The sequence below is a fragment of the Phaseolus vulgaris genome, chromosome 10 (assembly GCF_051622355.1).
Source record: "Phaseolus vulgaris cultivar YP4 chromosome 10, ASM5162235v1, whole genome shotgun sequence".
In the NCBI taxonomy this organism is placed as follows: domain Eukaryota; kingdom Viridiplantae; phylum Streptophyta; class Magnoliopsida; order Fabales; family Fabaceae; genus Phaseolus; species Phaseolus vulgaris.
Window position 1 is genome coordinate 6,298,022 of NC_143507.1, and position 11,168 is coordinate 6,309,189.

The window sequence follows — 11,168 nt, forward strand, 5'->3', positions numbered from 1 at the left end:
TTGAATTTTATTTAAGATTTTAATTTCCACAACACAATCTATTTCGGATCTAGTTTCCCAAAATATATTTTTTTCCAATTCTGGATCTTCATTTCCAGAATGAAGGGCCTTTTTGGAAATTAAAAAATATGTAAGGTGCAGGTTCAAAAAGATTGAGGGTAAGAATTTGCCTAGAATGAAATAGCTGTTGTAAAAAAACCCTAAAATAAAATAAAAAAACGTGCAAAGATGGAAATATACAAAAGACCTAAAGAACTATAATGCAAATGAAGGACAAATACAATAAAGTGATTTTGGTGCATGACAGGAGAAGAATGACACCAACAAGTTATTTATGAATATGAAAAGATAACAAAAGGTTAAATCAAAAAACAGACGACTAACACCATTTTATTTTGATAACTAAATATATACATATTCATATCTACATGAAACAAACATTACTAATTAATATTTATCGATTTGAATAAACCAAGTGACTGTGAGTAATTTCTTGTCCTTGGTGATCGTGAGATTGCACAGTACTATCTCAGAAAAGACTATGATTGTTTAAAGGATAGGTTCAATATTTTGACAAGACAGACTAAAAAAAGTAGTCTCAGCAAACATTGATATGCATACTACTATATTTACACAATACATGGCATCAACCACATATATACACTTTGATGGGTGTTCAAGAGTCAGGACGCCATGAAACAGCAAAAAATTAAAACAAACAACTTCGGCAACAATTGCAGAATTCAACATCCTGCTGCTGCATTGCTGAGCAGATAAAACTACCATATAAAGTTAATTTGTGACCTAATATTCCGTTAGTCTACCTTGTAAGCCCAACCATGTTTGTCCAAGAATGCCTGAACTGCTTCCTTAATGGCCAAGTTTGGCACTAACTGTGATTGATCAAGTGGTTCCCGCGTGATAGGGTCGAATTTACCCACCTGTATAAGAAAGTTGAAGGATTGTACACAGGCTTCATTGAATAGGAAAACATTCAATAAGAAGAAATGAGAAAATCAGGTTACCTTCTGAAGGTGTTCAAGAATCACTGCTCTTTCATATGTAAGCCCACTTGGGGTGATTACAGGATCATGAAAAATGTCGAGTGTGATTCTACAACATAAATAATCTGGCACCTGTAGACTCAACAAGCCATGCTGTGTGATTAATAAACATGGCAATTTCCAAAAAGAAGATTTGATGAAGACAAAGAAAAAAAGAGACATGGACACACCTCAGTAGGTGTATCGGCTTCTGCAGCTATATTGAAGACTACTTCTAAAGCCTCTAATTGTTCCGAATGGGCAGTAGTGGGATCATCTACAAATCCTTCCCTTTGGGAGAATTCGAGAAAATGTTTTTCCTTCAGAGCAGACTCGCAAGCTTCTCTGAGACATTTAACACATCTTATGACAACACTTGACATGAACACTAAGTAATAATCACTAATGAATGTTATAGGCAAACTAAAATCAGTGTGCATTTAGTAATAAAAAATATATTCAGAGACAACAAAACTGCAAACACTGCAAAACGACCCTCAGATAATAGGCCCGACAATCACCAGAAAAACATACTTCAAACTCTGCAATTCCCATGATCGTTTGGACGATAATCGCTCCCACTCATGGTATTTTGCCTTTGCAAGCTCTTGCCATATTTCTTCTACCATATAGCCCTTGGGATTGGCACCCCTCCCGAGATCCAAAGCCTTAATTATGATCACAAACAAAACAGAATCATCAGGTATTTGAAATGAAAAAGAAAACGGGTAAAATGACTGTTTGTATCTCAGAAGAGCACAGCATAGAGTAGATAATTAAGAAAGTTATATTAATTAGCTGTGATATCAAATTCAAAAGGTAGGAGCACCATGTCCATTTTCAGCTCCGTAGGTAAGCCGATATTTAGACAATCTGTCATATTAGTCATTTTCAATAAAGTGAAAATTTCAGTGAGGTAGATTAGTTTCTATTTTTCTTTTGCTTTTCTACTTCTATACCAATCGAATAGTTTATAATATCTTCGAAGTAACTGTAAAAGCTGTCCTTTTGTCACTTTATTTTGTTACTTTCTATCTGTATACTTATGTTACCAGATATACACAAATATACATGTGTATATATATATATATATATATATACATACACACACATATGTGTGTCTTTGTTTGAATATGAAGAGAGATCCCTCAAGTATCTATCCTTACATATCTATTATCAAGTTAGTATCAAAGCACATCTCCTATGAGAAAAACTGTCCACGGCCTTTTATACCTATTTGACATCTAGAGCCCGATGGACTTTATTTTGTTCCTTGTTCTTCGTATATTTATGTTACACGATATACACAAATATATATATGCATATATGTGTGTGTTTGAATATGAAGAGAGATCCCTTAAGTATCTTTCCTCACATATCTATTATCAAAGCATATCTCCGACGAGAAAAACTATCCACAGCCTTTTGCCATCATTGGCCACCATCCTTTTCTCCGAGTAATACGAATCATACAATTCTTTTCCCCCACGATGCGAATCGTCAAAACAATCGTTTTTCTTCCGAACCACTATGAAACCACGATTCTTATTTGAATCATGACTTGAATCATGATGAAATTGCATTAAGGTTTCACCCCGAACTAGGTCGGGTCATGTGACCTAGTTTGATAAAAAGTCCAAATTTGCTTTCTTTTTTAGCACAAACTAAGTGAAAATAGATGTGTAATGGTCGTTTGTGCTTTCCTCCGACCATTAGCACAAAGTGAGCGGAATAGTGGAATATCTGAAGTGAGCATGTAACCCTTTCTACTCTTCAACAACACGTCTTGGTGCATTGATGTTGCTCCTTTTAGACGGTCCCTTCCCTTGCTTTACATGTGCTACTGCTGCTGAGTCAGTTATCTATATAAAAAGGGAGCCTAATATTACTTGAGACTATTGTGAATGTCTTCCTACAAATAGGAGCAGCAACAACACTTATTTTTTGGATGGCTATAATGCAGAATTATAAAGCCATGATTATAGGAATCTTATACAGCAATATGTGGTTCTTTTGTTATTAATTGTATCTTTGCATGTTTATATGTCTTGTGGTTCTTTTGTTATTAATTGTATCTTTGCATGTTTATATGTCTTACATATTTAAGTATAAGTTACATTTTTTTAATGCTTATGAATCTTACTATTAATGATAAAAAATAATTCACAATTCAAAATATAAGCTCTCTTAATACATATTTTGTATCTCGATTCAACTACCATGAACAAAATATTAATAACAAATAAAAGTATCACACTTTCCACTCATTTCACTCTCTTTCACCCAGTCCAACCATCTTCACTTTCCACCCTCTTTCCTTCATTTCTTTCATCTTCCACTCCCTCACTTTTCATCATTTAATCCAAATGCAGCTTAAAGCTAGATTGATGGCTAAAAGATACACTCAAATATATATTCTACATTATGGGGATACTTCTCCTATGGTAAAAATGAATATTGTCCGACTCTTTCTTGCCATGGCAGTTATTCACCATTAATCACTCCATTAATTGGATATTAAGAATTTTGTTTCTTCATGGTTACCTACAGGAGGAAACTTACATGGAGCAAACTATCTGAGATTTTACCTCAAGGAGTGTTTGGTTGGTTAGAAAATTGTGTCGGTCTCTCTACGATCACAAGCAATCTCCACACACAGTTTAGAAAATTTAACCACAATATTCAAATCTTTGAGTTGAACCACAACAAATCATTCGAATTTTTACTATCATACTCTCCTGAAAAATATGTATACTTAATTGTTTATGTTCATGACATAGTCATTACATGGAATAATACTACCAAAATCTCTCAAATAAAATAACTTTTATGAAATCACTTTCAAACCAAGGATCTAAGATGTCTCAAATACTTTTTGGGCACTGAAGTGGCTCAATCAAAATAGGGTATTGTAAATTCTCAAAAAGAATATGCTTTAGATATTCTATAAGAAACACACATGATTGACTGTAGACGACCCATGGATAGTCTTATGGATCCAAATCATAAATAGATAGTGAAACATGGTGAAGCTTTCTCAAACACAAAGGAATATAGAAGACGAGTTGCAATCTCATATTACTAGACCTAACTTGTCTTTCATAGCGGGTGTGGTTAGTCAGGGTATATAGACTCCTCATATTAATCATTGGAATGTTGTAATTTGAATCCTCAAATACCTTTAAAAGGTTCCAAGATAAGGTCTACTATCACAAGATTCAAGAAATACCTAAATCTCTAGGCAGGGTCTACTAGAGACAGAATCTCCATTACTAGATATTGTATTTTTATTGAAGGAATATCATTTCTTGGAAAAGAAAAAAAAAATCCAAGTGCTGAAACTAAATATAGGACAATGGCACCACTCACTTATGAACTTGTGTGGATAAAACAATTCCTCAAAGTGCTGAAATTGTGAAATTCAGCAAATGACAATGTATTGTGATAATCAAGCAGCTAGCATTACTTCCAACCCTATGTTTCGTGAAAGAACCAAAAACAAAAATTACTTGTCATTTTATTTGAGAAAAGTTATTGTCCAAAAAAGTTTGCACTTAATAGTTTGATAGCACCAATAATCAACAAGTAGGTATTTTGAAGAAACTCTTAAGATGACCTTGGGTTTATTCTATATGTTCCAAGTTTGGTACATATAATATAATCTATATACCCTAGCTTGATGGGGAACGTTGGAATAGTTTACATTATCTTTGGATCCAAGTCCTACAGGTGGACTTTATTTTGTTTTTTTTCTCCCTTTTTGTACTTTTGTTGCAAGATACACAATTATATAAATGTGTTGTGAATATGAAGAGAGATCTAAGAGACTTCTAAGAGAGAGATCTGACGTTTCTTTTCTCACATTTATTCACAAGTTAAACAACAATAAAAGTTTGAACCATGTTAAATGCGCATTTTGTGACTTAAATTTGTATATATTATATTCTTCGTGAATCACCCCAAAAGTTTAAATCTTAAAACTTAACAATATCATAGTCCCCAGGGTGATAGATGATATTTTGACTAGTCGGTGCCACTAATCTCCAACAAACCCAATGACCACTTTTATATCACAGTTGATTGTTATAGATGTCACCATGAGCTAAATGAAGGACATGTAACAGTTATGAAGAATGAAAGTATAAGCAATATTGTTTTGAGAAAACCTAACCTAAACTAAACATGACTCAAAAGGACACCTAGTAAAATGATTCAAGTCATAATTTGTAGAATAAATTCGGCTTAAAAAAGTTTCAATCCCACAATATACAACCGATTTAGTATTCAATATTTTTTTTAAAATTAGGTACCTAATAAATTATTAAATCTTGGTTTAAGTCCCTGAAAAAAGACATTCATTTGTATTTCACCCTTCTATTATGGTGACACTTTTAACCTATCCCTGGAATACTTTTAGATTTTTCTTTTGATCCCTCAACTTGTTTTTTAAGATAACCAATATGTTTTCTATCATAAGGTGACATATCTTCTGTTAGTATCGGTGACAAAAAGGACTTAATGCATATGATTTCTCAACACTTCAGATTATGTGACACGTGTTTCAACTTGAAAGACATGTGGGTAGTAGAAATAACACACGTAACAAAAGTGACTTAACCAAAAATATTTAGTTTTATCATATACTCAATTTGAAAGAAAAAAAATTGGGTACTAACAAAATCATCATATATTGGGGACCTGAAACTTATTCAAGTCAATAAATAAACCATGAAGAATCTTAAGGTAAATCATAATATGTAATTTAGAATTTTAGATTAATAAAAGATTTCATTAATTTTATTATTTATCATTGGATTGTGATGGAACATTTCTCAAGTGTATGAACTTCTTAAATTCACTCGTCACAAACACAGTAAGCAACAAGAAATTCTACAAGTTTAACACTTCAACCGCATGATTTTACTAACAATCAACATGGTAGTCAAAATTGTGTTCCAACTTGTAGTATCACGTTTTTACCATGCCTTAGCAAGTTTGTGCATGCTCAGAATCACTGCTTTCAGAGTTTCCCGAGTTTGTGTTCTTTTATGTGTCAACATTCAGCAGTGGATCAAGTTTCTTTCTCTTTTCTTCGTTTTAGGTTTTTGTAAAACTAAGTCCATAAAAAACCAAGCCCTAAACCCAACTTTTCTGTAACCCCCCACACTAAAATAGAGGAGATCACCTTCGGTAACCTGACATTAGTGCATCTTCTTCAACCTCCAGCACAAAATTTGTGTCCTCTCTCAACCAAGCCCTGAAAGCGTTGCATGAGCCACTGAACCAGATCTCTTCTCAGCCAGGACTGAGGCTTTACGACTCTCTGGGTGGTTCCTCTGCTTTTGCTGCTTTGTTTGAGCGGTTCATTGGTTCTCTTTCTATGGACAAAATGAGGATCTTTTGAGGGATTATGATTTTAATTGGGATGATATATTTTAGTGGTCTAGTTTAGGCGTTCAAAGTTGTGTTTTGTACTAGGAGTAATCACATACTGTAGTATTTTACATTGCATTGTTTGTTATTTATGACTTCTTAGTTTTGTACGGGGTTTAGTCATTGACTTTCACATACTTATTAATCTATGATTATAAATTTAAGCTTAATTAACATTTGGTGTGTTACAAGGGTTTTCTTCTCTCATTATGTTATGCTATATATATGCATATATATGAATTTTATATATCTTATGGAATCTTACACTCATTACGATTCCACAATTTTGTATCTCCTTTCCGAGTCTGAATAGATCTCGAGTTTAACTACCTTGACAAGCAATTAAAAATTAAATGATTTCTTGCAACAGATATAATATAACAAACTAACAAATGTGCAAGAAACACACCGAAAAGGTGTTTAATGTCGACAAACCTTCTCCAATTCTTTTATTCCCTTGGCAGATTCTTTTCTCTGAAGCAATGCGAGCCCCAACATATAGTGGGCCTGAAATTTATAGAAAAAGAAAATTCAGAGGGAAACAAGACAATCAACAAACACAGATTAAGAATGAAAAAGTAAATGATCAACAGGCAACAAATAACAGATATATAATATAGCCACCAACAACTTCCACCAAGAAAATGGTTTTACAGAATTGCATACAGCTCTACTGCAAACCATTACAAAGTAAATATCCCAGAATTGCATACTTATTCCAAAGTTAGTCCAGATGGTACACCACGCATGCACATACACTCATATATATGCACACTCCATTAATCAAACACATTAGTCCGAGGTTCTGATACATGCTAGGCTCTGATATATGACGGGAACAGTTGAATACTAGCTAGCCCATTCCCCCAGCCAAAAATGACAGTTCCCACAAATGTCTTTCTTTAGAGTAGAATTTGGAAGAAATGTCCATGCCCTTCCTCTAGCTCAGTTTCTCATCCGTTTTTGGTTCCAAGTCCTCTATCTGTTGTAAGTGCTCAACATCTTTTCTATCTTCGTGCAGTGTTCTAATTTTGTCTTGCTTTCCAACTTCATTAGTCATCTTCTATGTCCTCTTCAATCATGAGCTCACGACATCATCCAATTAAAACTTAAATTTCAAAGATTTTAGCATTATTGCCTATTGTGATTATTGATTATGGATATGTCCTCCATTTTGGGATTTTTTTTTCAGCATTTATATTTGGGTAAGATAAACTATTTTATTAGTACCATACAGTATTCACTATAGCAGTCATCCTGCTACAGCAATTATAGTGTTGGCCACTCCACACCACTATTTAAGATTGAAAATGATGGTTTATGTTGAAATGTAACCAAGAAAATTAATCTATTTCTATTTCTAGATCTAGGCTGAAGATTTATTCCCATAAATGGCTGGTTCTCATTTCATAGAATAGGCAGATTTTATTTCATATGTATGCAGTATCTATCCTCTCCTATTTCCTTAATTAGGTGAGATGAAGACTATAAATACTTTATAGTCTCTCAGAAAATACAAGTTAAGAATACAATTCAGATGTATTCCTTTCTTCCAAATCTTTCTTTAGACATGGTATCAAAGTAAAACCATCCACTGTGACTTGCCCCATATCTCCCTAAATGTGGAGTTTTACTTGAATTTCCTCTTCTCATGTCATAAAATGCTGATCCTATTTTGTTTGTTAACAATTGCTACTGTTTTGCTCTTGCTCCTTCGTTTTGACCCTCCTTGATATTGGATTTCTCTTTCAAAATAGCCACTTATTTGTTTTGCAGCTGCCTCGTTCCTGTTTTGTGTACCCCTTTTATTGTTGCCTTCATTGCAATATTTGGCACTTTCATTAATTTGTGACACTTTCCTGCTGCTTAATTGCAGCATGTAGCACCATCAGCCTGTCCCTTTTTTTTCTGTTCATTGCAGCATTTGGCAGCCCTTTTTTACAGCCCTCACTGCAGCATCTGTCACTTTATAGGCTACATTCATAACAGCCACTAAGCAATAGCAAGGAAAAATTGAAATAAAAGTATATGTGTGATATGAATATACCTCCTCAGTTAGCAATGTAATATAAAAACACTAAAGTTGTGCTATCAATGTTTTCACATAGAACTACTTCACATTTTATGAAGCTCCAATATTTAATACCTCATTAGTTAATATGACACAGGTACAATTCAACGTGTATACAAGGATTCAGAAAATTCTTACAAATACAATATATGATACAGCCTAAAAACATTACCATAAATTAAATAAACATATTTTATATAAATGCACAATATTTGTACAGAGACATTGGACATTGAAAATTTTTCATTCAAACATAAATATGTATATCAGTGGATAATGATCACAATTTTTATAAAAAATGGAATCATAACCAAAATCCCAAATTATCTAGCTTTCTCTATATAGGTGTCTACCAATTACTATAACTGTGTAAGGAATACAGATGAAAAGGCATTCAAGTTATCAAAGCCATATCCCAAATGCATGGATCAATAAAAGTTCAACAATAATAAATAAATAGAGAAGAAAAACACTATCATATATTGGCATAAAATAAGCATCCATCACCGGTCTTTGCCATATTTTTAGTATCTAGGCTTTATAGTTTATATTTCAAGAATCCATGGCCATCATGAAGTTTTGTAAGCCATGGATCACGAAGTGCATACACATTTATTTAAAAGAAGCCTGAACTCTGTATGATTGTCTACCATTTACAATACTTTAAGAATAGAAAAGGAAAGGCATTCAAATTAAGAAAACTACCAAAATCATATCCCAGATGCATCGATCAATAAAAGTTTTAAAAAAATGAAAAATAATCAGGTCCATATTGATATCAAATTTGAACCAATCTTTTCCATTTTCTTTTAAGGATAATTTCTGTCATTAACTATACCTTTAAGGACACAGGAGAAGGCAATCAAATCATCAAAGTCATAGTCCAGATGCATCTATCACTGGAGGTTCAAAAAAATTGGAAAATACTATCACACATGTATTACTATCAATGCATCCAGCTATATTTTTCATCTTTTGAGTATCTAGGCTTGGTAATTCACAGTTGAAGGCTCAATGACGAACATAAAGTTTGCAAGCCACAAACCACTAAGCACAAATGCATCTATCTCAAAACCAAGACATAATGAAATGTAGCCCACTCAATTCTAAAGGAAATTCCACATTCTTTCTTAAAAAGTGGGTTTAGGGGACCTAACTCAATCCTATAAGGTGAGGTATCCACTCAATTATGACTCTATCTTAGCTCTATCTTTGATTAATGTCAGGTCTTCAACCCACCCCCCATGCAAACATGCCAACATTTTAAGTGTAGAATTAGATATTTGTAAGTGGTCTAATAACAACCTATAAGAAATGACACAATAGGTCCAACAAACTTCACTAGAATAGGTCATCATACATAAAGTGGGAATCTACTCCTAACTCAACCCAACATAACAGTCTTTTGTAAGATGACATTTGCAATCACTTGAATATACTCCGTTTTAGTCATATCTCTAGACTTCTAAGAATCACCAACACACTTAAATCATCAAATGAACCTACACTAAAACCACGTAAGCTAAATAATTAACCAACACGTGCACGAAAAAAGGAACTACAAAATCACAAGGAAAATCAGCAACAAAAACCTTAACTGAATTGCTGTCCAACTGAATTGCCTTCCGAGAATCTTCCTCTACTCTCTCCCAGTCACTACAACCAAACCAAACACATTAACAAAGACCATCCTAAATAGCATTGCAATCTCTAAATTTCCGAAAAATTACACGCATCAAATTAAATTAAAAAAACCACAAACAGGCGCGAAATGAAAAGGTCACACATACTTGCGCTTGAGATGGCACAGCGCGCGATTCGTCCAATAAATCGGAACATTAGGGCACAGCGTAATCGCCTTCAAACCAAACAAAAAAGGTGATTTTTTATCAATTACTCAAATTCCCGTTAAAGATAACCGGAGAAGAAGAAGAAGAATACCTCGGTGTAAGCATCGATGGCAGCACCAAAACGGTCTTTCTTGAAGTAAGTATTGCCGTTAATACGAAGCTTCTCCGCTTGTTTCGCCGCCGCAGCGTTTGGCCCCATTTCGCTCACTTTTCTATCTTTCTAGAAAATTCTATTACTCGCAAATGGATGCATACAAATAGGGTGTTTAATGCGTGAAAATATAAATTAGATAATAAATAAAAATGGTTGTGTTTGTGTTTATGGATTGTGAGTTATGGAGAGAGAAGGGAAAATGTTCGAGAATTTTCCAGGGAACGAAGAAGGAGAAGCAAGAGAAAGAAAACCCAAGGAAGAGGAACGAGGTAACGCGAACAACAACGTGTCGAGGAAGTTGTCGCTGTTGACTCACTAGCGTTTCATTGTCAAAGGAATAATAATTGTAAGGTTTGGTCTGATTGGGCTATTGGATACAGAAGAGAACCTCACATTGGTCCTCCTGTCAAAATATAAAACTTATAGCTTCTGAAAATATATTATAATAATAATAATAATATCTTAAAGTTACTTTATTATTAATAGTTAAAATTTATCAAAATTATAAGTAAAATATTGGGTGTTTATACATTATAAACAAATTATTTTGTAATCTCATCACAAATCTTATAATGTTATAAGCTTGTTCTCGGTTTTAAGAATATTACATCAGTCTT

At 33.6% G+C, this 11,168-nt stretch overlaps 1 protein-coding gene across 2 annotated transcripts; it reads right to left on the bottom strand.

Moving 5' to 3' along the window:
• Positions 1 to 529: 529 nt before the first annotated feature.
• On the bottom strand, positions 530 to 10,939 carry CHIP (carboxyl terminus of HSC70-interacting protein). Of its 2 annotated transcripts, none has more exons than XM_090296292.1 (8): positions 10,489 to 10,939; positions 10,338 to 10,405; positions 10,140 to 10,203; positions 6,912 to 6,983; positions 1,578 to 1,711; positions 1,235 to 1,388; positions 1,026 to 1,136; positions 530 to 941 (listed from the first exon to the last, which is right to left on the bottom strand). In XM_090296292.1, the coding sequence occupies exons 1-8, from the start codon at positions 10,594 to 10,596 to the stop codon at positions 816 to 818; spliced, it is 837 nt and encodes a 278-aa protein (XP_090152418.1). In that variant the 5' UTR covers positions 10,597 to 10,939; the 3' UTR covers positions 530 to 815. The 2 variants fall into 2 exon arrangements, with proteins under 2 accessions (XP_090152418.1, XP_090152419.1); XM_090296293.1 differs by having other exon boundaries at positions 10,146 to 10,203; positions 10,489 to 10,937.
• Positions 10,940 to 11,168: the final 229 nt, after the last annotated feature.